The sequence below is a fragment of the Felis catus genome, chromosome B3 (assembly GCF_018350175.1).
Source record: "Felis catus isolate Fca126 chromosome B3, F.catus_Fca126_mat1.0, whole genome shotgun sequence".
Classification (NCBI taxonomy): Eukaryota; Metazoa; Chordata; class Mammalia; order Carnivora; family Felidae; genus Felis; species Felis catus.
In genome coordinates this window covers 137,946,250-137,971,361 of record NC_058373.1, presented here as the reverse complement: position 1 = coordinate 137,971,361, position 25,112 = coordinate 137,946,250, and the positions used below count along the sequence as shown (strand labels likewise).

The window sequence follows — 25,112 nt, the reverse complement described above, 5'->3', positions numbered from 1 at the left end:
AGAATCTTTTGGGATGTTAGAAATGCTCTATATTTTGGTAACAATGTGCACTACGTGGGTGTGCATATTTCTCAAAACTCTTTGAATAGTAGTGCTTAAGGTCTATGTATCTTACTCCATGCAATTGCGCTGCGACAAAAAAGGAAAATATTTGGAAGGCACTTGCAAATAAAATAGACTTGCAGGTGCCTATATAAATTTTTTAAATGGAAGACTAATGAATATTTGTACGAAAGGAAAAGTTCTGTCATTGTCGTGAATGGAAAACCGCTGTCACTCGGCATTCGTAGATAACCCTACGAATAAATATAACGAAACCCAACGGGGTCGTTAGGTTCTATTTGGCTCCATACTTCCTCCAGCTGAAGGCTCCCAGCCCGAGGCTGCCTCTGTCTTTGTTACAAGGGAAGATCAACAAACGTCACAGAGGGTGAAAGGCAGAAACACCCAACCCAGATTTTTCTCCTCGACTTAATCAAATGGCCATAAAAGTCGCGGGAAGGGAATTACGTCCTCCTGTGGCAAGTCAGTGCGATTAAGGCGGACAGTCCACCCCTTGGAAAGGCGCGTCTGGCTCTCATCTAGGAGTTCGTGTTTAGCATGACATTCCAGGGGCTCTGGAAAATGCAGCACGTGATGTCTTTTTCCCCTTGTACGTTTCCCCATCCGTCCACCCCCCCACCCCCTTCAGGACATCGCTGGCGATTTTCCCCGGGGTAAGGAGTCTTTGAGGAGGCTGGAGGAGCAGGCTGTGGGCGTCATCCAGAACACCTCTCCTCTGGGCGCGGAGAAGATCACCGAGGAGCTGGAGGAGATGCAGAAAGTTCTGGACAAGCTGCGAGCCCTCTGGGAGGAGGAGGAGGAGCGGCTGCAGGGCCTGCTCAAGTCCATGGGAGCCTGTGAGCAGCAGAGGCGGCAGCTAGAGGCCGAGCTGGGAGAGTTCAGGAAGGACCTTCAGAGGCTGGCCGAGGAGGGTCTGGAGCCCGCGGCGAATGCGGGGACCGAGGACGAGCTGGTGGCCCGCTGGAGACTCTACTCGGTAAGTGGGGTTTGGCTAAGACAGGGATTGTCCAGGTGACATGTGTACCTCGGAGCTCCTCTTCACGGGGAGAGAGTCATGCTAAGCTTTAACCACGTTTACTCTGGGCCTTCTAAATCTTTGGTGATCTAAGTTCCCTGGGTGTAGTACACAAGTTGGGTGTTTGTACCCATCTTCCAGATGAGGAAACCGAGGTCTAGAGAGGTTTCCCTTACCCTCAACACCCCCAGGACCACGCGAGGAGTCTGTGGGTAAATAAGACCAGAGGTGGCTTGCCTTTCGGTCTGCCATTCCCTTGCCCCGTGGTGGGATGTGGGGTGGACTGCTTGAGTCCAGAGCAGGGAGAGTTAGGTCAGAGGGAAGGTTCTTCGCGTAGAGACGATGGGGTTCTAGGGAGACCAAGCCAACGGTGCCCATCCTGGGAGGGCGGGGCGGGTTCCAACCCAGACACAACGTCCGACCAGAGCACGGTCGCCTTCCTCCCACGCATGTGCACACCCGGGAGGTCTGACTTACGGACAGAGAGGTTTTTTTTTTTTCCAACAAGGGTCAACATCCTCCCTCACGCCTATCTTCACTTACTAGCTCAGCGGGTTAGCCCCACGTCAGTGCCATCAGGGAAAATGTTTTCAAAGAAAAGCTACCCGGATCCCACCTCCGCTCTGCATTGTTGTTCTGTTTTTCTCTCTTCCTTCCGATGCTTGCCCAAATGGAAACATATTTTTTGTGTGGGTAGAAAGAAACCAGTTACCCTTTAGGGCTCATCGAGCCTCGTAGTAGACGAGGTTCCACTGCGGTGATCAACTTAGCGCAAAGAGAACTACTTCCTGTTTCGGACTGTCCGCCTCGGCTCAGGAGGAGCTGGCGTGTGCAGCGGCCAAGGGCAGGGGGACGTTGGGGTCAGACCGCCTGGGTCCAGATCCTGCTCTCTCTTCTTGCTAACTGGGCGGCCTTGGGAGAAGTACTTTAACCTCAGTTATACACGGACGGGGACGAACCGGTGAAAACTCAAAAAGTGCTTAGCACAGCACCTGCCAAAGTCGATGCTTGGGAAGTACCGGCTTTTACCACAAGATGAGGGACAAGGGTCACAAGGTGCAAACTCGGGAGCCAAGGCCCGGAAGGCCCTGCCACCGTTCCACCGCGACAGCTACTTGTCTGTGCCCAGCTGGGTTTCAGGAAGCCTTTCCTGAGGCAGAGGCGACCGCATCCCTGCGCAGGCTCTCTGCCCGCCCCGATGCCAGTGGCCCCTCAATTATGATCAAGCCATGAGTCACCGAAATCGGTGAAAGAGAAGCTTGGGATTTATCACTGCAGACTTTGGTTCTTAAATGAGCATTCGCACAGTGGCTGTTTGCACTTATGATGTGGTTTATAGCAAGGAGCAGACACCACGCCTGCTCCAGCCCAGCCCTTGGAGTGGCTGGGTGCCCTGGGATGAGGCCAGGTCCGTGGCCGCCGGGCAGCCCGACCTGCTTTGGCTGGGAGCCCCCGTGGCCCCGCAGAGCAGGGGAAAGGTAGAGCACAGCCTTTCTCTCTTGCACCAAAAAGGAAATTTGGACTCTTCCCTCTTGAGAAACAGGCAAAGTTCGAAGAAGCGGGTGGTGTCAGGACCGCGGTTGAAAGCGCGACTTGTAAAGAAAGCATCTGTGAGATGGGGCGCCTGGGTGGCGCAGTCGGTTAGGCGTCTGACTTCAGCTTAGGTCACGATCTCGCGGTCCGTGGGTTCGAGCCCCGCGTCGGGCTCTGGGCTGATGGCTCAGAGCCTGGAGCCTGTTTCCGATTCTGTGTCTCCCTCTCTCTCTGCCCCTCCCCCATTCATGCTCTGTCTCTCTCTGTCCCAAAAATAAATAAACGTTAAAAAAAAAAAATTTTAGGGGCGCCTGGGTGGCGCAGTCGGTTAAGCGTCCGGCTTCAGCCAGGTCACGATCTCGCGGTCCGTGAGTTCGAGCCCCGCATCAGGCTCTGGGCTGATGGCTCAGAGCCTGGAGCCTGTTTCCGATTCTGTGTCTCCCTCTCTCTCTGCCCCTCCCCCGTTCATGCTCTGTCTCTCTCTGTCCCAAAAATAAATAAACGTTAAAAAAAAAAATAAAAAAAAAAGAAAGCATCTGTGAGAGATGCGTTCGTCTTTAAAACCAACATAGTGGGGTTGTACTTACCCAGCCTGCGATGTGCCGAGTGCTGTATAACCCTATGCGGGGGAGGAGGGGGGTGGGCACTGCCACGATCCCCTTTAATATATGGGGAAACTGAGGCACTAAGGAGTTTAAGAGTTGCCTGTGGTGATGCACCCTACAGGTGGAGGCGGGGGTCTGAACTTAGCCCCAGACAGTCTGACTCAACATGACATGCCTCTAACTGCCAGCTCAGACTCCCGGTTTTAGGAAATTAGCATAAAGAGAGTCAAGGACCAGGAGTGAGGACATCGGGGCTCAGTCTGGCCGTGACCACCTCCTGATCTCTCTGCCGACAGTCCCAAGACCCTTCCACACGGAGAACTGGGGGCCGGGGGTGATTCGTCACATCCTTACGCGGACCAGGCCGGGACCGTTCGTGCACTTCAGGGAGACTTTCGGCAGCCGAGGTTGAACTCAGAGCGGTTCTGTGGCTAAAGCAGAGTCCATCAGAGTGGCCTCACAGAGCGCCCCCCTCGGGCATCCCAGCGATCCAGAAACTAAAGACGCCTCCATCATAGGTGCAGAAATGGCACGGCTGGACTGGAAGGGGCCCCTCTGATTCCGTAAGGTGGCAGCTGTGTCCAGAGAGGGGCAGTCCTTAGCCAGGCCAGCACAGTGGGCCAGCAGCCTTCCCGCTGCGGTCCCCAGATGGTCCCTCCCTGGTCCCTGGATATTCCCGTGACCCGCACAGCCCCACATTGACGCGTGACCTCTCTGTGGTCCGCACGGGCCTTTCTCTTGAGGCAGCCCGTGATCCTGGTCCTCACCGCAGAGCCCTGCCCTGCCTGGGCCGAGGGCCTGCCTGTCTGTAGGCTGGCCAGCCTTCCTGGGCGCTCTGGTGTGGAGTTTCTTTGTGAATGGTTTGGAAGGAGCCGGTTCACACGCACCGATCGTGTCCTCATCTTCTATGAAGCCCTGTACAGTTTTCATCACATTTCCCTAATAATTGAATGTGGACAAGGACATTTTTGAGACTGAATAAGACCGTCCGGGCAGATTCCACATTCTGTTGCCTCTAGAGTGTGCCAGCCTGCCACTGACCGCTGCTTACGATCCCTCTATCGGCGCTCGCTCTCCAGCTCCAAACTGGTGGCAGTTCACCTGTGGTCCCTCCATCACCGAGCGTGGCTGGGGCTGCCTCTGGTCCCTGTGAATGGGGGGTCTGGACCAAGGCACGAGGTTGCACGTGGGGCTGCTGGGGAGGGGCTCGGCGAGGGGTGGGGGTGGCCCCATCTTACCAATGAGGGAACAGCCCGAGGTCGCACGGCTCAGAAGGGGTCGAGGGGGGTTTCCGGCTCAGCCCGTGTCATGCCAAAGCCAGAGCACTTTCTGCTGCCCCATCTCGCCTCCTAGTGAGCGTGGCATCCGGCAAGAGTCCAGGCCAGGGTCAAACTCCGCACTTCCCAGGGCAGCAGGAAGGGGCCGTGTCTGGTGTCAGCCCCGTGGTTTGGGAGCGCTCAGCACAAAGCACGTTTAGATCCCTGTTCCCTCTGGTGCTGAAGAGTCACGTGAAGAGCCAGAGGGCTCAGCTCCCTGTCGGGTCCGCCGTTTACTTGCTCTGTAACCATCGGAGAACTCCCAGGTGGCGCTCCCTTGTGTAGAAAATGGGGACGTGGCGGATGCCTTCCTAGGCTCTTCGCCCCGCTTCGATGAATGGGACGGCCAGAGCACTTGGCACGGAGTTGATGTTCCCGAGACACGAGTCACTTGTATTATTAGGTGGAGGCACTCACGGCACCACTGGGAGGCCAGTGATCGTAGAGAAGAGCCGGCTCAGCCAGAGCAAATGCTGAGTTCGAGGCAGGAAGCCGGAAGCAGGAGAACGGGCGCCGAGCTCCCAGGGACCCCAGTCCCTGCCCTTGGTGACAGTTTTCTCCCAGGCTAGCCCACTCCCACCGGCCATGCCCACGCCCCGTCACCCAACCTCCCGCGCCCCTCTGGTTTCCTCCCTGTGCTGCAGGCGACGCGGGCGGCCCTGGCCGCGGAGGAGCCCCGGGCGACCCGGCTGCAGGCCCAGCTGAAGGAGCTCATCGTCTACCCCCATGACCTGCAGCCGCTCTCCGACAGCGTGGTCGCTGCTCTCCAGGAGTACCAGAGGTACCCGGGCAGGCTGGGGGCGGCGGGACTCGGGCATGCCTCGAACCTGACGCTCACGGGGCCTTCCAGCCTCATCTAAAGCCATTTCTGGGAGGTGCGCTTGCTTCCTCTTGCGACCTGGTAACTCTCACGCCGCTCCACGACTGGCATTTGGTTCCCAGAAGGAGGGCTGGACTTGGCTGGGTTCCCTGCTGAGTGGCTCATTCACTGGTTTCCTTTAAGTCTCTGGGCAGCTTAGCCCTGGGGAGGGGTCCACAAGTAACGGCCCAAAGGGAGGACTTTGCAACAGTCACCCCCACCGCCACCCCCCCCCCCCCCCCGGCCTGCATATGGTGCTGTGACAGCATCTTCAGACCGGCCTCTACCTCCCCCTTGGGCTCTGGGCTCAGGCAGAGCAGGGGGCTCCAGTTTCCTGGCCGAGCCCAGAACAGTGGGTCAGGTCTCCACCCCACGTGTAGGGTTGCGGTCTGTAGCTACCGTGGCTGTGTGGTTGTCCCACTGCCGGGGGGCCCGCTGTCCCCACCTTCGGAGCACCTCTTGTTCCTCTGCCTGACCCAGGGGTTCCTTCAGAACGAACTCAGGGGCCTCCTCCCTTGCGATGTGTCTGTACATCAGAGCAGGGGCCCGGATCCCCTGGGGGGCACTCAGGTGGTGGCAGGGACCCAAATATCCCGTGCACAGGGTGGCCAAGGGTGTTCCCTTCCCTCCAGCTCCTCTTGGTGAGGTTTTCCGTGCTGGCCATCTATGACCGGGTGCTGGACATCGTATCTGAAAGATTATTTCTAACAAATGATTTGGGCCTAGGACGATGGGTCTCTTACTCAGGAAGGGAGTTTGCTTTAGCTTCTGCACGGGTGCCTGGGGGTAGGCGGTTGCGGGCTAGGGGCTCCGTGATTCCTCTTCAAGGCCTGAGGTTCTCCGGCCACGAAGCTGGGCCGCAAGTCTGTCTGGGCACTGGCTGGCGCCCGGTGGGCTTTGATCCAGAGGGAGAGACCTCCGAGGCCCCAGAGCCACTCCCGGCAGCCCGTGGGTGGGGGAGAGCCCACCGTGGGGACGGTGGGTGCTGGGCTCCCTGGGGGTCTCGGGAGAGGCCTCAGTTCTGGGCTGACCCCGCTCTCTCCTCTCTCGGCCTCTCCGTGGCTCCTCAGCATGAAGGGGCAGAGCGCCAGGCTGCGCAATGCCACGGGGGCGGAGCTGTGGCAGCGTTTCCAGAGGCCTCTACAGGACCTGCAGCTGTGGACGGCCCTGGCCCAGAGCCTCCTGGACATCACCGCCAGCCTGCCGGACCTGCCCTCCATTCACACCTTCCTGCCCCAGGTCGAGGTAACTGTGAGCCTGCCAGGAGGGTTGACCGGTGCAGGGGGGCGGGGAGGAGGCCAGCAGCCGGGCGTGACGCCGGAGCCGTTCTTCCAGGGAAAGGCGTGTCCCTGGAGCCTCCAGGTATCTGGGTAAAGGTCACTGCACCCTGCCTGGCAAGTCTTAAGTTTGCCCAGGAAATGTTACCGTCGTCCTCGGTTCCTGGGTAGAAGGCGAAGGCTGGTCCCTGGTGTCCCCCTAGGACTTGCTACTGACCCTCCCACAGCCCGTCCTTCAGGACCCTCCTGCCGACGGTCCCCGGGTGGAAGCAAGAGCCGTTCTGAGAGAGAGCATGTTAGGTCATTCCCTTTGCTGCGTGCGTATCAATTGGGACGCAGGTGGCAGAAATTCTGACCAATGGTAGCTTCAAACCCAGAGACTCCCAGGTGGTCCCAGAGCTGGCCTGATGGCTCAACAGGCGTCTTCCAGGACCCAGGCTCTTTCTAGCTCTCAGCCACATGTCCCCTCATGGCCCCAAGATGGCTGTCACCACAGCAAGCCTGCATCTTCACACAGACAGCATCTTGTCGAACGGCAAGGGGGCAAAAAGGGCTTTCTCCGTTCACCATTTCCAACAGGGAGGCAAACCCTCTTTCCCAGAAGCCCCAGCAGACTCTCCTTACGTCTCATTGGCCAGGCCAGGTCACATGACCACCCCTGACCCAATCACTGGCTGAAGGTGATGGGGTTGCCGGGATTGGTTTATACCAAGCCTAGACGTAACCCTGTGTTAAAGTGATCAAAGAAGACAATTTAGATGCTACAAACAAACTTTATTTAAGACTTCATGAGGTGGACAGCCTCCTTTTGGAGAGCTGCAAAATGGGGCCGAAGGCGGGAAGGTTTAATAGGATAAAGAATAAAGAAGGAAAAGACAAATAGAAAATATCTGATTGGCTGATGGTCAGCCTTGTTTGGGGTGAGAAGGCCCAGGGTTGGCTTGGTGTTTGGGCATCGTGGACTGGATATCCTGCGTTTCTGGCCAAGTGGAGCATTTACAGGGACTGGAAACTTAATCTAAGTTTCGCTTTGTGGCCTTGGCATCTAGGGGAGGAGCAGCCCCATCCCGAGCCTAGAAATTTATTTATTTCAGCACCTGTAACTGGGCGCTTTGTCACCCAAACAGAAGTGCTGGCCGTTCGGTGATCAAGAAGGAGCAATGAGTGTTGGGTGAGCGGAGGGCCGTGTCTGTGGCAAACGCCAGTCAATATGGCGGCTCTGACTGGCCCGTGGACGCTGCCTGAGGGTTTCCTGGAGCCTGAAGTCCATCAGCTTTGGGGTCTAGGGATTCTAAGACACACAGAGTGGGAGGAGACACAAAAGCGTATCACATGTAAGCCTTACTTTACGTTAACTTTCATTCTGGTTATAAAAGCCATGCCTCCGTGGAGAACGTAAAGGTTTGTGAAGAAGGCAACAAAAAGTGCCCACGGTCCCCCAAGCCGTAGGAGCCCTGTTAACATGCTGAGGTACACGACATCGCGCTTTCTCTCTGACCTGGTATTTCCGGGGAGGCCCTTTAACCAGGACTGGCCTCTCCTCACCCTTGAACACGCTGCTCAGCCACACACAAGGGTGCCTGAAGTTTGGAGTGTCTGCTCGTGGGATTTTCCACGTGGGGCTCACGCTGGAACAAGGGTTTGTTTTCTCTGTCCGTATTTCTTCATTTGCAGGGCTTAGCCTTTCCTTCTGGGGTTCCTATGGGCCTCCTTCTCCCACGCTCTGAAAGATGACTGTCCGTCTTTTTGAGGAACTTCTCAGGGCTCCCCAAAGGCGAATCTTACATGTGTCGCAGAAATCTACTTTAGGTCCGACAATCCCAAATATACCCTTCATACCTGATGAAAACCCATCTAGCCGTCTCCATGCAATCTTGTCACCAATAGACAAAAGCTTTCACTAATTCTTTGCCAATTGTTTGCGCATTTGGAATCATGTTATGTAGCTGTGTATTCTGATATTTTCAGTTGGCTCTTACAAGCTTCATTTAAAATGGTCCCCGGGGCAGGGGTGTTGCCTGGGTGACGGAGCTGGTTAAGCGTCGGACTCTTGATCTCCGCTCAGGTCCTGCTCTCACAGTTTGTGAGCTCGAGCCCCGCATCGGGTTCTGTGCTGACAACATGGAGCCTGCTTGGGATTCTTTCTCTCCTTCTCTCTGCCCCTCCCCTGCCTGTGCTCTCTCTCTCTCTCTCTCTCTCTCTCTCTCTCTCTCTCAAAATAAATAAATAAACTTAATAAAAATAAATAAAATAAAATGGTTCAGGAGGACAGTCCAAGATGGCAGCGTAGAAAGATCCTGAACTTAATGTCCTCCCATGGATACGCTGAATCTGTCGCTACATATGGAATAATACCCTCTGAAAAAGACCTGAACTGTAGCAGAACTACTGTAGCTGCTTCCATCCAACGGTAAAAGGGCTTCACTGAGATGCGTCAGAGAGGCAGAGATGCTGTCTGGCCAAAAAATCTCACCCCCGCCGCAGCGACCCGCCGTGAGGAAGGGGCTCACAAATTTGGAGCTTCTCCTCGAGGAGTGAGGGGTTTGTGCCCCACATCAGGCACCTGACCCCTGGGACTTCAAAATAAAACCTCAAGGGGGGAAAAAAAACCCTAATGAAATGGAAATAAGTAATTTACCCGATAAAGACTTGAAAGTAATGGTCCTAACGATGCTCACCGATCTTGGGAGAAGAAGGGATGAACACAGTAAGAACTTCCCAAAAAACCCCACGTAAACAATAAGAAAGTACCAAACAGGAGTCACAGAACTGAAGAATGCAGTGACTGCACTGAAAAATACACTGGCGGGTTCAGCGGCAGACTCGAATCCAAAGAAGGGGTCGGTGATCTGGAAGACAGGGCGGTGGAACTCAGAGCAGCAAGAAGAAAAAAGAATTTGAAAAAATGCAAATAGCTTAAGGGACCTATGAGGCCACATCAAACCGAATAACATTTGCATTGTAGATGTCCCAGAAGAAGAAGAGAGGGGAAAGGGGGCAGAAAAGTTATCTGAAGAAATAAAGGCTGAAAGCTTTCCTAAACTGGGGCAAGAGACAGACATCCAGGTCCAGAAAGCACAGAGATGCGTGTTCAACCAAGACGAACAAAAAGTGACCCATACCAAGATGCATTATAATTGAAATGTCAAAAGCTAAAAACGAAGATAGAATCTTAAAAGTAGTGTGAGAAAAACAATGTGTTCCATGCAGGGGGACGCTCATAAGACTACAGGCAGGTTTTTCAGCAGAAACTCGGGACAGTTTTCCAAAGAAAACATACCGGTGGCCAACAGGCACATGAAAAGATGTTAACGTCACTCATCAGCAGGGAGGTGCAAACCAAAACCACGATGAGCTATCCCCCCACACCTGTTAGAACGGCTAAAAGCAAATGGCAAGAAACAACGAGTGTTGGTGAGGATGTGGAGAAAAGGGAACCCTGGTGTCCTGTTGGTGGGGATGTAAACTGGGGCAGCCACTGTGGAAAAAGAGTATGGAGGTTCCTCGAAAAATTAAAAAGAGCTGCCATGTGATTCAGCGATTCTACTTCTGGGTGTTTGTCCAAAGAAAACAAAAACACCAATTTGAAAAGCTATAGGTAAAGAGAGCCCCATGTTCATTGCATCGTTAGTTACAAAGCCAAGGTATGGAAACAACCTAAGTGTCCACTGAGGGGTGAACGGATGAAAGAATGTGTGATTATGTCTATGTCTATATCTGTATCTGTATCTGTATCTATATCTATACCTATATATCTGTACCTGTATCCATATCTATATTTATATCTGTATCTATATAGATATATATAAAGAAATGCCACTCAGCCATAAAAGAGAACGAAATCTTGCCATTTACAATAACATGGTTGGACCTTGAGGGCATCATGGTAAGTGAAATTAGTTGAACAGAGAAAGACAAATACCACATGATCCCACCTCTATGTGGAATCTATTTTTTTTTTTAATTTTTTTTTCAACGTTTATTTATTTTTAGGACAGAGAGAGACAGAGCATGAACAGGGGAGGGGCAGAGAGAGAGGGAGACACAGAATGGGAAACAGGCTCCAGGCTCTGAGCCATCGGCCCAGAGCCCGACGCGGGGCTCGAACTCACGGACCGCGAGATCGTGACCTGGCTGAAGTCGGACGCTTAACCGACTGCGCCACCCAGGCGCCCCTCTATGTGGAATCTAAAAACCGAAAACCAAACCCGTAGATATAGAGAACAGAATGGAGGCCGCCAATGGGGAGGCGTGTCGGGGGTAGAGAAAATGGGTTAAAGGGGCTCAAAAGATACAAACTTGCAGTTATAGAATAAATAAGTCACGGGGATGTGATGTACAGCATGGCGACTACAGTCGATATGGTAGCCCCCCGTAAAAGTCGCCAGAAGAGTGAATCTTAAAAGTTCTCATTGTCAGAAGGAAAAAAGAAATTATAACTTTGTGTGGTGACGGTCAGCCCTAGATGTATCATGGTGATCATTTCGCAGTGTGTACAAATATTGAATCGTGTCGCGCATCTGAAACTGATATAACGTTATGTGTCTGTTATGCTTCAGCTAAAAAAGTCTTAAGAAAAAAGATAAAATGTTGCCGAAAAGTCATCGCTTTAAATGGCTGCACGGTATGTCGCAATATTTTTTGTTCCGTTCGTGTGATATTTAGGTTGTTTCCAGTATTCCTGGTCATAACTTGTATATGGTGGATATCTATGTACACAGATTTTGGTCTGCATTTCTATTATTTTCCTCATTTTGCTGACGAGGGACCAGAGCCAGAGAGAAGTTAGGGTGTTTGTTCAAGGTCGGGCCACTCCAGAGGCGGGGCTGAGGCCAGAATGGCAGGCTCTAGACTCTCATCTTATGTTTCTTGCTCCTGCCGTCACCCTGGGTCCTGGGAACAGGGTTGGCATTTACAGTGTGGCAGTTTTATTATCATTTGACTGTTGAGGAAACCATGTCCCAGAGAGGGAAAGGCACTGGTTCAAGGTCACACAGCGACCAAGTGGCAGAGCTGGCTTTGACCCAGGTCTGGTTGACTCCACGGCGAGTGCTTTTCCCGCTAGATCAGGTTGCGTTTCCATCCCGTCCTTCCCACGGGGGGCAGAAAGCTAACCAGGACCTGTGCCAGGCGGGCGGGAGAGGTTCCGTCTTTCTAGAGTGTGACTCAGGACTCCCCGGGGCAGGAGTTTCGCGGATCAGTGGGTTGGAACAGGTGGGCAGGTCTATGGCTTGTCCGTGCTCTGTGCTGGCTGGGATCACGTCTTGCGTGGCGCTCACGAGCCCTTCCCAGGCCGGATGGACTTCACGGGCCAGGCTCGAGCCGCCAGCCCTGTTTTTCTTGGCTCAGCTCCTGCGCCTAGCTAGCCTCAGCGTAGCCTATCAGACCTGCAAGGTTCCTCTAGGACTAAGGCATCAGGCCCCAAAGCTGGGCATGGCTGAGATGCTCGTCTCCAAGGACGACCGTGACAAAGTTCCAAAACCAGATGGCTTAGCGCGATGGCGACTCACTCTCACACAGTTCTGGAGACGACAAGCGCCGAGTGAGGAGGGCCGCGCCGTCTCCGAAGGCTCTGGGGACCATCCTTCCCTGCCTCTTCTAGCTCGTGGTGTCGACTGACAGGTGTTGTTGTTTGCTGGCCTGTAGACCTGGCCCGGCGATCTCGGCCTTTGCCGTCACCCGGACAGCTTCTCCCCACGTGTCCTCACGTCGTCTTGCTTGGTGCCTGTGGGTCGGGGTGCAGATTTGCCTTTTGAAGAAGCGCACCGGTCCTAACTGGATTGGGGCCCACGCTCATGACCTCATTCCAACTTGACCGTCTCCGTAAGGACCCTGTCTCCGCATACAGTCACATTCTGGGGCAGTCGGGGCGGGGATGCTGTGACTTCACATCTTTTGGGGGGACGCGATTCAGCCCGCAGCGGCTGGTTAGACGGTCCCAGAGAGACAAGCCGTCTGTTACTCTGTGTTCCCTGCGGGCTGTGCGCCAGGCTACAGGCTGCATGGGCGCCGCCCCCTTTCAGCCCTCACGCCGACCCCGGGAGTTGGGCGTGGCTCTGCCTGTTCTGCAGATGAGGAAACTGAGGCTCAGAACTACCCAAGGCCTCCGGATCGCAACTTCTCAGCCTGAACTCTTAACTGCTGCACTATTGTGTCCAGACTTTCTGGAAAGGGAGTGAAGGGCACCCTCCCTAGCAAGGGGCTTGTCCTCTCACACCACCTGCCCCCATCGCGGGGGATGCCAGTTCGGCTGTGCCGGCCGTGTCTAGGCTGCCCTTCCTCCAGGGGCCCCCTCTGCTCTTCCGGGGCTCTGGCAACACGGCCTGCTCTGGGGAGGCTTCTCGGATTTCCCCAACTAGGGGCGTTCAGCTCCGCCTCCAACACCCAGAGGGCTCTGTCGTCGACACTTGAAGGGAGATGATCACTTTCGGCCTTGGATCGCAGGTACCTACCTGGATTGGGGTCTTTGTCCCTTCCCAGCCCTGTACCCAGCTCGGTGTCTCAGTAACGTCACCAGGGATAAAGCGGAAGGACTCTGGATAGCCGAACACAATTCCCTTGGCCTCCGGGACCCTGGGCCCTCAGATCAGCAAGGCGTGCTGACCCCAAACAGCTCATTAGTCAGCAGAAGCCGGAGATCGGCACAGGGCTTTGGGGCAGGAAGAGTGCGTGTAGGCTGGGGATGTGGTCGGGGCCGGCTTCCTGGAGGAGGCGGGGCCGGGGCCATGCAAAGGCCCAGGGAGCCAGCTGCTCATCACGTGAGTCTCCCTTAGGTCCCTCCTTCACCTGGCACCTCCATCACCTGCACACCACGATTCCACTCAGATGTCACCTCCTCTAGGGGGCTTTCCTGAATTCCCACGTGCTCCCATAGACCCCTATGTCCTAAACAGCACCCAAGGGGTAGCCCTACTGCTGTCGGTGATGGGGGATTATCGAGTAAAGGATCCAACTGGTTCAGTTCAGGTGCAGCCGCAGTGTGGGCGGTCGATTCTGGGGGGACGGCTTGGGGGGGGGGCAGGGGCGGCCGCAGTGTGGGCGGTCGATTCTGGGGGGACGGCTGGGGGGGCAGGGGCGGCCGCAGTGTGGGCGGTCGATTCTGGGGGGACGGCTGGGGGCGCAGGTGCGGCTGCAGTCTGGGTGGTGGATTCTGGGGGGACAGCTGGGGGGGGCAGGCAGTCAAGGGCTGCTGTGGTCCAGGTGAGCGAGGCTGAGTCCGCTGTGGACACCGGCAGGGGGGATGGCTGGACAGGAGGTACAATCTTGCCTGGGCTTTGGTGATAGGATAGAAGTGGGGGGTGAGAGAGGAATCAAGTTGACCCTGAAAGTCAGGGCCTCCCTGACGCGTCCCCGCCAGCCCGTTCCTCCTGGCGTCCGCCACTTTCTCAGTTCCAGGCACGAAGGCACGGCGTCCCGGGGAAGTTGAGGCAGGACCGATGTGCTCTTGGTACCGCTTCCCAGCCCGGTCCCGCCCTGCCCTGCCGTGCCCTGGGGGTCACGGAGGCCTTGTCCCCTGTAGGCGGCCCTGGCAGAAAGCTCGCGCTTGAAGGAGCAGCTCATGATGCTACAGCTGAAGAAAGACCTGCTGAGGAGCGTCTTCGGCCAGGACAAAGCCACGGCCCTCCTGGAGCAGGTGGCGAGCTCCGTGCGGGACAGAGACTTGCTGCACAACGGCCTCCTGCAGAGGAAAAGCAAGCTGCAGGTGGGTGTCGCGGCTGCCGTCCTGGGGGACAGCCTTCTGGGGAGGGAGGCAGGAGGCCCAGACTCCTCCCTCGGCCCCACCACTTGTCACCGGGTGGCCTTCCCTCGCCCTTTGTCCCCCGGGGTCTCAGCTCCTCGTCCGTGAGCCGGTGCGGTTAACGTGCAATCCTTCTAACTGGCATCCTGGGCACCTGCTGTGCCCACCCCTGCCCCTGAATCTCCCTCGACACTGCTCCCTCGACACTGGAACTGTCTTCCTGAGGAAGCCGGGGGGGGGGGCGGGGGGGGGCTGTCTAATGAGAAAATGCAGAGAAAATTGCCTGTGAACTTTCGACCACCTAGAGCCGGAAGCTAATGTTATTAGGAGCACATTTCTGAATGCACTAAATCGAAGGGGCAACGTGGCATGTCGAGGACGGTGTGTTCTTTTACGTACCAAATGTTTGCCGAGCATCTGATGATGACGACGACATAACTCTCGGGCACTGGGAGGGACCGGGCCCTCGCCGAGAGCTCCATTCACATCCGGAATCTCATCTCCCCCAAGTAGCGAACGTTTAGCAAACATCCTAGGGTTTGTGTGGCAGACAGTCTCGGCTGCGGCTCCTCGGGTCTACCGAGGCTTGAGAGCGGCTAGAAGTGAATGGGCGTGGCCGTATCCCAATAAAACTTTATTGACAAAAACAGGCCTCCGGCGGGATCTGGTGGGTACGTATTACGAGATGCAGTTCTGTGCTAGGGAACAGAGCAACTGTCACGGTGAGGACGCCACGGTGATGCCAAGGAGGGGCGTCCAACCCCAGCAAGGGCTCCGGGAAGGCTTCCTGGAGGGGGTGATGCCGGAGTGGATATGAGCCGGCCGGGAGAAGGCCGGAGTTTGGTGGTGAGTGGCCGGTCGTACAGGGTGCCTGTGATCTGTGTGCTGTCCGTTGTGTGTCTCTGCAGAGCCTGCTGGCTCAGCACCAGGATTTTGGGGCCGCTTTCGAGCCCCTACGGAAGAAGCTGTCGGACCTCCAAGGCAGGGTCCGAGCTGAGAACGGGCTTCAGCAGGACTTTCCTAGGAAACAGACCCAGGTCTCCAGGTTGCAGGTAAGGGCTCTGTGGGGCCGGGGTGGCCCCGTTCAGGGGCTCAGCTGCGTCTCTAGGCAGCTCCCCTCTTGCGGCAGTAACTGGCAAAACAGCGGCCGCCGAGCCCCTCGCCTGAGGTCTGACCTTTTGTCCAGATCTCTGCTAGATTGATCTGGTGGCTTCTGGCCTCTGCGGGACCTTTAGTACCTGCAGACGGCGAATTCTTGAGCCTCAGGAAAAGATCAGCTAACACTTCTGTTTACTCTGTCGCTGCAAAATGTCATGTTGGTATTCGGTTTTAAAATTGCTCTGCTCTAAGTGTTCCTGATGACGGGGCGCCTGGGTGGCGCAGTCGGTGGAGCGTCCGACTTCAGCCAGGTCACGATCTCGCGGTCCGGGAGTTCGAGCCCCGCGTCGGGCTCTGGGCTGATGGCTCAGAGCCTGGAGGCTGTTTCTGATTCTGTGGCTCCCTCTCTCTCTCTGTCCCTCCCCCGTTCATGCTCTGTCTCTCTCTGTCCCAAAAAATAAATAAACGTTGAAAAAAATTTTTTTTAAAAAAATAAAAGTGTTCCTGATGAGTACAGAGGCCTTCAGTTAAATGATCTGATTTTGGAAGCGAGAATAAATGTGTTAAAACACAGGCAGACTGTCCGTAGGCAGATTGGTCAATAATGATTGGCTGGATAAGGAAGTTGCAGGATTTTAAAGGCGTGCGATACAATTACCCTTTTAAAAGTCAAGCACTTTTCATACGTACATTGAGAGGGTTCTTGGGAAGACGTTAAAAATGGTGTGTCCGGGGGCTTTAAAACTGAAGTTGGGGCGTGATTCTTCACGAGGAGAGGGGGTCATCAGGTAAGAATCCAGGTGGGAGATTGACCCCCGCCCCCCTCCCCAGAGATGCCTTCCAGGCCGTAACCGTTTGTTTCCAGGGTGTCCCAGAATATTTCTGTCTCCTTTTAAAAAGTCTCACCAGCTCTGAGAGTAGGCCCATCGGATGGCCATACGGTGCCGCCACTGGGGTGGGGGAGCCCCATCTTGCCGGGACCTTCCCAAGCTCCCCCACTCGGAGCCCCCCTCCCCCCATCAGCTCCCATGACAGAAGATAAACAGGACGGCCACACTTGCTTCTTTTTGCTGCAGGGGCTGCAGGAAGAGGGGCTGGACCTTGGGGCACAGATGGAGGCCGTGAGGCCTCTCGTCCAGGGGAACCCCACCCACCAGCACAAAATGGAGCAACTTTCTGCCGACTACCAGGCCCTGCAGAGGTCTCTGGAGGTAGAACCAGGCGCCTGGGATCCTACGCTCTCTGCCTTTTCTTCCTGCATTCCTTCAAACCTTTCTGTTTTCTTTTTCCCTTCCTTTCTTCCCTCACTCATTCATTCAGCAGAGGAGTAGTGAGCATGTCCCCTATGGCGGGGGTGGGGGGGTTCTGGGCCCTGAGGTTGAAGGTAACCCCGCTCCCCAGGGTTATGTTCCAGTGGGGAGATGGACCGTGAGTCCGCAAAACAACAAGCTCATATACAATTCCAGGTGTGCCCGGAGGCCAAGGAACAGAACAGGCTAACAGCCCCGGGTGCAGTGGGCGTGGGGGTAGGTAAGCCACGTTAAGAGCGGGTTGAAAGTTGCACCCCGGCGGCTGGGAGCCTCCTCTGCGGCGCCCTCTAGTGGCCACCCGGGCCCTTTGAGCCCTGGGAATGGAATGGGGCGGGGGTGGGGAGGGGCTGGCGCAGGCTTCTTCAAAACTGGCCTGAGGACAAATTTAAGTGATTCAGATGGGGTCCCGGGAGTCTGCATTTGTAACAAGTGCCCTGGGGATTGTGGAGCCGCCTCTCGGGCAGCCACACCTCAAGAAAACCTAGGCTGGGGGCACCTGGGTGGCTCCGTTGGTTGAGGGTCCGACCCTTGGTTTCCGCTCAGGTCATGATCTCACGGTTCGTGAGTTCGAGCCCCGAACTGGGCTACACATTGATAGCACGGAGTCTGCTCGGCATTCTCTGTCTCCCTCTCTCTGCCCCTCCCCTGCTCGCGCTCTCTCTCTCTCCCCCTCTCTCAAAATGAAATAAAAAAGAAATTAAAAGCCTTGAGCGACACAGTAATAAAAGGGGGACAATGCTTCCTTGAAGAAGTGTTTAGGCAATAATTAAAGAGCGCGATTGAACTGGAATGTTAGCGTTCTGCAACCGCTAATCATACTCAGTTAATGCTCCTTATTAACTATTATCACGATCAATCCAGCTTATTGGATAGAGGCATTAAAGCTGGTGTTTGCTGTTTCTCTGGGCTCTGTGGGCCCCCAAAGGGCAGGGATGGTGATTTCCTAGTTCTCTACTCCCCCACCTCCACCTTGAGACCACTAGCTGCTAATTTATTAGGTGGAGTTAAATCAGTTCATCTAGACCTCATGCATCGCTTAGACCAACAGGCCTCCCTCGGTGGAGCCACGTTTCCTGGAAGCTCATAGGGGGTTTTGGTTGCTGTGACCATGATAGAGCAGGGTGACCCCTGCAGATACAGGGAGAGGGACAGGTGCCCTCATCCGACTCCCACAACGCAGAACTGCCCCACCGCCCACAAGATTTCCTGAGCCACTCAGGTGCCCCACTCAGGGCTTTTTAAACCTAGTAAGTTCTAATAAGTCCTTTCCCCACAGCCCAGGCCATTTTCCGTCTCCCCCTGGGGGAGACAGACCCCACTAAGCAATCGGAGGCCATTGAAAGCATTGGGTTTGACATTGGTGCATGGGGACAGGGGCTATGGTAGCGACAGTACGGAGAAGTGGACTTTTAGGTAACTGTTCAGGCTCTCATCACTGGTTTGTGGCAGAGAGTTCGGACGCACCCTGTCTGTCTCCCCAGTTCTAGGGGGCTTGGTGTCCAGGGGCGGGTGTCAGCCAGTGTCTGGAATGAAGGAGGGCAGGGCCTGTGGTGGCCCAAGCCAGGGGTCACAGCAAGACCCTGGGGTCTGACTGGCCTGCAGTGGGTGGGGAGAGAGGGGCTCAGAGGGCCCCAGGTTGGGTGACCAGGAGCACAGGCTCCTTCCTTTCCTGAGGACGGAGAAGAACAAGGCCCCAGCCTGAGAGCTGGGAAGGGCTGACCCAGAGGAGAGGGGAAAAAAGCAGGACCATTTTCAAAAACTCTCTATCGAAACATCATCGTATGCAGCACCCAGATTATGACACAGAAGGATACTGGCTCCCCCAACCCCCAAGCCCCTCGGCGCCCCCCCACAGCCACTCCTGGTGCCTGAAGGCAACCCTGATGTTTGACTTGGAACACCCTGGGTTGGGTTTGCCTGACTTTACACGTTATTTTAATTGAATCGCACAGAATGGTTTTCTGTGTGTGTCTGGCTCCTAGCTGTCCATACGCCGGCTGTAAATTCACCCGCAATGCTGTATTATAATGACTGTTGCATAGACCGCTTGTTCCTGCTGTAAAATATCCCAGCGTGTGAATATACCTCAACATATTCATCCATACTTCTGCTGACGGGCACTTGGGTGCTTTCCTGTCTCTTCCTGTTACAAGCGACACCGCGTACGGGCCTTTTGGTGACGATGCGTTTGTATCTGTTAGGTGTCTGCCCAGGAGCGACAGGGTTGGGTCGTAGGGATGCCTCTGTGCAGTCTTAGTAGATACTGACCTGTGGTTTCCCCAAGTGGCATATGATTTACACCCACGCCAGTGGTGGACAGGAGCTCGTCCACACCCTCGTCCAGACATGGTAACATCCACATAAAAGTTAAGAAGGCTTAGAGGCACTTTAGGGGCACCTGGGTGGCTCAGTCGGTGAAGCGTCCAGCTTCAGCTCAGGTCACGATCTTGTGGTTCGTGAGTTCGAGCCCCGCATCGGGCTCTGTGCTGACAGCTCAGAGCCTGGAGCCTGCTTCGGATTCTGTGTCTCCCCCTCTCTCTCTGCCCCGCCCCTGTTCATGCTCTGTCTCTCTCTGCCTCAAAAATAAATAAGCATTAAAAAAATTTTTTTTGAATAGGAGGCTTAGAGACACTTTAAACCAGAGCTGGTCTTGCCAGAGTAAATCCCTGTCCTGTGTACAAGGGAGGACCAGCGTCTCACGTTCCCGCTGGGTGGGAAGCCCTGGGGGCCGTCTTGCCCCAGGGAAGGTCTGGGGGCCCTGCAGGATGGGGTGGCCCGGGGTCCCACCTTGCCTGCACTCAGAGCGCCCTGGGCCCCCTGGGCTGTGCTGCAGGACCTCATGGACAGGTGTCAGCAGAGCGTGCGGGAACATTGCACCTTCAGCCACCAGCTGCTGGAGCTGAGACAGTGGATCGCCGTGGTCACCCAGAAGCTGGAGTCATACCAGGAGGAGGCGGGCCCGTGGGACGCCCAGTCCCGGGAGGTCGAAGTCGAGGTGGGATGGCTTTCCCCACGGGAGCCCACACTGGGGAACAGAGACCCCTGTCCCAAGAGCTCACTGAGTGTGTGTGCGTGTGTGTGTGTGTATGTGTGTGTCCTTCAGAGGCTGCTGGCTGAATTCCCGGAGAAGGAGGCCCAGCTGCCCCTGGTCGAAGCCTATGGCCGGCTGGTGATGAAGAAGTCTTCTCCGGAAGGGGCTGCTCTGGTCCAGGAGGAGCTGGAGGAATTGGTGGAGTCGTGGCAGGCTCTGAAGCTGCTAGAGGAAAGCCTGCTGAGGTGAGGGTCCCCCGCTCCGAGCTGGTCTCAGGTGACACCCCCGTTTCGCCAGGCGGAGAGCTCAGCGGGCCCGTAGAAGCATGGCGTCAGGCGCCCCCGTGTATCTCCAGTCTGGCCCAGGGGCGATTCTAGGGGGAGCAGTGGGAGCAGGGAGGTGTCCCGGCTTGGGGGGGGGGGTCAGCCTGCAGCCCCTCCTGGCTTGGGCCTCCCCCGCGCCGATGGGCGTGTGCACTTTAACGGCAGGGTGACGTGGGTCTCAAGTAGGGAACTGGAGCCTTGGGAACGTTCTGATGAACCCGAAGGATGGTCACTGACTTGCGAGGCCCAGAACTCGGCTCCTACCCCGTGGTGCCCCCAGTCTGTTGCTTCTGTGACCCGGGGAGTCCCCATCACAGCGCCACGCTGACTGGGCTGGGTGTCTTCTCAGCCTCATCAGAAACCAGCAGCTGCAGAGGACGGAAGTGGACTCGGGGAAGAAAACGATTTTCACCAACAACATCCCGAAGACTGGGTTTCTCATCGATCCCGCGGAGCCTCTTTCCGGGCGTCACCGCCGGGTGAGTCTGTCCAGGGGGGGGCCTTCCAGGGAGACGGCAGACCCGGAGGGAGGGACGGTGGGTGGCCTTCCCCCAAGCCCCCTCCCTGTCTGCGGCCGCGTGCTCAACTCGGGACCTGGCCTTGTCCTCTCCTGGCTGTGCCGCTGGACAGAGGGACTCAGAGGCCCCAGACCCGGGCCAGGGGGAAGGTCAGAAGTGTCGCTTGGGCAGACAGGTCCCCACCCTTCGGAAACCTCGCCCCTCGCAGGGCTGACGGCTTCCTGCTGGCCCCACACTGCAAACTGAAATCGCGCGAGAGGGGTACCTTTTTTGTGTGTCATAAGCCGCATTTTGTTCAAAAGAACTAACCCGACCATCTCGTATCGCTCACCCCTTCTCCTGACGGCTTTTAAAAAAAGGAACCGCGTTGAAAAGACCCATCCTTCCCTGTCCTTCGAAAATGACACCTCCACTCCCATTCTCCCATGTATCCTTGTGTCGCCCCTTCCCAAATCACTGAGCGTTACTGTGCCCTGGGGCCCGCACTTGGGGCCGGGGTGCAGCCGGGAGTGAAACAGAATCGCTTCCAACCCGCGGGAACTTCCGACCCAGCGCAGAGCTTTGCACGCGGTAACGTGCACCCCGATCGATCGTGGGAGAACGCACCTTCCGATCAGCCGGTCTGGGGCGGGGCCCAGGATTCTGCATTTCTGGAAGCTCCCGGGTGACGCCCATGCCGCTGGGCTTCGGGGCACATTTTGAGGAGCGAGGAAATGGGAACCACAGGCAATTAAGTCAGGGTTTACAGAAAGCGCAGTACAGACTGGCAAGGGCCTCGCTGAATAGACTTGCATTAGACCGGCCGCTCGGGCCACAGAGCCCGGAGGGGGACAGGTGTGGAGGAAGGGGAACCACTGTGATAGCCTTCCTGGTGAGGAACGGTGGTGGCTGCCGCTAGGAGACCAGCAGGTGACCACGGTGATCCGTTGTCGCGGCTCGGGGGGGTGGTCCAGGAGGGCGCTGAGCACTGGCCGAGGCAGCGCAGGACCCTGGACCTGAATTCGAATTAGATTTCTAACGTGGCCTCGTTGGCTAGAGAGACACTCCTCCCTCTCCAGGCTCCAGGCCCCTCTCGTCACCTTTGGGCATCCTCAGCCCTACCTTCTGCCTCGGAGGGAAGCCACGGGATGCGTGGCCAGTAGGCTGATTGATTTCCCCTCTGAAGGGTCGGTCATGCTGTGTATTCCTGCAGGCAAATCTGCTCCGGGAAGAAGGCAGCCGGGAAGGTTACTCCCAGCTCCTGAGGGACTTTGAGCAGTGGTTGGAGGTGGAAAACGCCAAGCTGGTTAGCATCATCGCGATGAGAATGGCCGCAGCCAGGGATCTGAGGGCCAGGGAAACGAAGCTACAGGTTTGTTGCCACAAAACGGCCCTCCTTTTGCACCCACGGATGTGTTCGCCACCAGGGGGTTCTTCAAAAAGAAGCACACACGCAGCTTGTGAGCCCTTTTCATCCGTGTATAAGTAATAGTCTCTGAACTTTTTTGGTTCACGTATTTCCGAAGGACTTTCGGAGAACCATTCATTCCTTCAGCCTCCTTCTGTATTCCCCAGCTTGGACAATATCACGCCTCATCACGACCCCTACCCATCGGCGAGCCGTGGCTGTGTAACAAACCCTTCCATCAGTTTGAGCTTTCAAACAGCAAACGGTTATTTGACTCATGGTTCTGAAGGTTGGCAATTTAGGCCGAGCTCATCTGGGCAGAGCTTCTGGTCTTAGCTGGGCTCCCTTATTTGCTATCAGTTATAGGTCAGCTGGGTGGCTCTACTCTGGGGGGCTCTCATGAGCATGAGACGGACCGCACAGCCCTCATCCTCTTGTGGGACAGCCCAGGCTGCTTGTGGCAGAGGCGGCGTCTCAGAGGACAAGTGGGAGCACTCGAGGCCTCTGAGGCCTCGAGTAGGAACTGGCGTATTACTTGCCCTGGATTCCGTTGGACAAAAAGGGTCACAGGGCCAACCCATGTTCACGGGGAGGGAAAACAGACTCCACCTCTTGGTAGGAAGGACTCAAGGTCATATTGCAAAGGTCATGAATACGGCGGGGAGGCAGGATGGGGGCGTCATGCCATTTTTGCAGTCCTTCTACCACAGATCTTTCTCCTTCACACCCATATCTAGTCACGAAGCCCTCCTGGATTCCACCTCCTGGGAATTTTTTGTTTCTGTCCTCTCTTACTACCACTATGTTAATCTAGATACTTTTGACCTTGATTATGGCAATAGCCTCCCAGCTGGCCTTCTTTCTTCCTGATGGGCCCCCATCCAGGTCCTGGCTCATTCCACGGCTAGAGTGACTTTTAGCATCATGAATGTGACTTTATCCTTCCCCTGATGTAAACCTTTCGGTATAGAGTCCGGCCTCCCAAACGTATCACACAAAGCCTTTCTCATCCGGGCCCCAGCTTACCTCTCTTTTTCCTTATTTCTCTGCAGTTTTATTAGGATATGTTAGGGTTTGGATGTCTTTTTAGTTTTCTTACTTGGGATTCATCTGGATACTGGAATCTGTAGTCTAGAGTCTTTCCGGAAAATTCTAGAGCATTCTCTGATACTAACATACTGCCTTTGCCTTATCCCCTTTTTCCTCTCCTGCTGTGATGCTGCTTAGACACATGTTATTCCTTCTCTCTGTGGGCTCTATGTCTCCTACCTTCTCTTGTGTTTTGTTCACCCTCTCTCTTCCTGTTGCATTCTGGAGAGTTTTTCTACACTACCTTCCGGTTTACTAATTCTCTCTTTCACTGTGTCTCATTCACTATTACACACGTCTGTTAAGCCCTTCGCTTTTGATATTGCATTTGCCAGTTCTAGAATTTCTACCTGGTTCTTTTGAAATGCTACTCTGTCACTTTTTGTAGCTTCCAGATCCCTGCTGAGTCTGGTTGTTAATTCTTCAAGCATGGTAGCTGTTTTATATAGTGCATCTAATAATTCTCAAGTCATTTTAGGAACATTTCTTTTGCATGTTGTTTCTGCTTGTTCTTGTTATCAGTGTCTTGTATATATGAGGCTGCTTTGATTGTGTGCTGGGCATTGCATTTGACGAAATAGATGTAGGGGTAATTTGAGATTCAGGATCACCTCTTCTCCAGAGAGAATTTTGTTTGTGACTGCCAGGCAAGGAGGACTTTATTGTTCTGAAACCAGTGAGTCCAAGTTCAAAGTTTGAGGCTCCCTGGACCACTGGTGACCTGGGCTGGACTTTAGTCCACTAAAGGTGTGAATTTACTTCTTTTCTTTTTTCTTTTTTTTTATTATGTTTCTTTATTTTTGAGAGGCAGGGAGAGAGAGAGAGAGAGAGAGAGAGAGAGACAGAGCACAAGTGGGGGAGGGACAGAGAGAGAGGGGGACACAGAATCTGAAGCAGGCTCCGGGCTCTGAGCTGCCAGCACAGAGCCCGACGCGGGGCTCGAACTCACGGACCGTGAGATCATGACCTGAGCTGAAGTCGGACGCTCAACCGACTGAGCCACCCGGGTGCCCCCAGTGTGAGTTTACTTCTGATTCACCTTTAGGAATCTCAGCCAAAGGGGAAGCAGATTATCAAAGTCTCTATCCCTGCAGAGCCCAGACCTTGACCTTTGTCTCCATAGCCCCATGAGGTTTCCCAAAGCGTGATCTGTTTCACAACTGTTTCTTCCAGATCGACAAATGTCCTGCAGACAAAAGCCGGTCTGAACACCGGCCTTACTTCTTTGGGTTTCACCCTTTCCCAGGGTTTAGCCTGATGCGTCTTGCTCTCTTGTTAACTCTTTGATGACTCTTAAGTGTTTCTAATACTTTGCCCTCGGTGAGAAGTTTGGTCCAATTACCTACGATGAGGAAGTCCTTGGGTCCCTCTTGTCTCTCATTTGGCTGTGACGCTCCTTTCTCGCCACCACCATCCAACTCCAGCCGTATCAGATTACTTGCGGCCGCCCCCGGTTAGGCCTCCTTGCTCTTAAAGAGTTCACGTTCTAGTCGGTTCTGAGAAGATGCGCAACCTGCCCATAGGTTCACACCGCCAGCAGGATGGGGTGGAGGCAGGATCCTTGGCCAGAATTTAAACCCACACGCTCAGATTTGCAGCCCTGCTCCTACCCCCACATCGCTACCTCTCAGGAGTCCTGAGGATAACAAGTGCCACCCTGGGGTGACACAGTACTATATTGTGATAGAAAAATCTGCCGGCTCCCAGTAGCACTCTGCCAGGCTTAAGAATGCCAACAGAAAAGCACGTTCAACCGTGGTGGCTCTTATCCTGATGGTGACTCTTCTGTCAAACCCTCCGAGGACTTGGTTCTAGAATGTCAGAGACGGAAGTGACCACGGAGGTCAGCAGCGCACCTGCCCCCCTCAGGCAGGAGTTCCTTCTGTAGCATTCCAGAGAGCGACTGCCTGGCCTGGGCTTGAATTTGCACGATGGGCTTCTCACTTTACA

General features: G+C 55.2%; 1 protein-coding gene across 7 annotated transcripts in view; it reads left to right on the top strand.

Annotated features, from left to right (window-relative positions):
• Positions 1-25,112, top strand: part of SYNE3 (spectrin repeat containing nuclear envelope family member 3) — a 109,251-nt gene that overhangs the window by 54,318 nt on the left and 29,821 nt on the right. For all 7 annotated transcript variants that reach the window (XM_023256008.2, XM_023256007.2, XM_006933080.5 and 4 more), the window contains exons 6-15: positions 692-1,039; positions 5,177-5,313; positions 6,462-6,636; positions 14,188-14,370; positions 15,315-15,458; positions 16,581-16,715; positions 19,648-19,809; positions 19,918-20,090; positions 20,518-20,647; positions 21,879-22,037. In XM_023256008.2, coding sequence (XP_023111776.2) covers positions 692-1,039; positions 5,177-5,313; positions 6,462-6,636; positions 14,188-14,370; positions 15,315-15,458; positions 16,581-16,715; positions 19,648-19,809; positions 19,918-20,090; positions 20,518-20,647; positions 21,879-22,037 — 1,746 coding nt within the window. The remainder of the gene's footprint in view (positions 1-691; positions 1,040-5,176; positions 5,314-6,461; positions 6,637-14,187; positions 14,371-15,314; positions 15,459-16,580; positions 16,716-19,647; positions 19,810-19,917; positions 20,091-20,517; positions 20,648-21,878; positions 22,038-25,112) is intronic.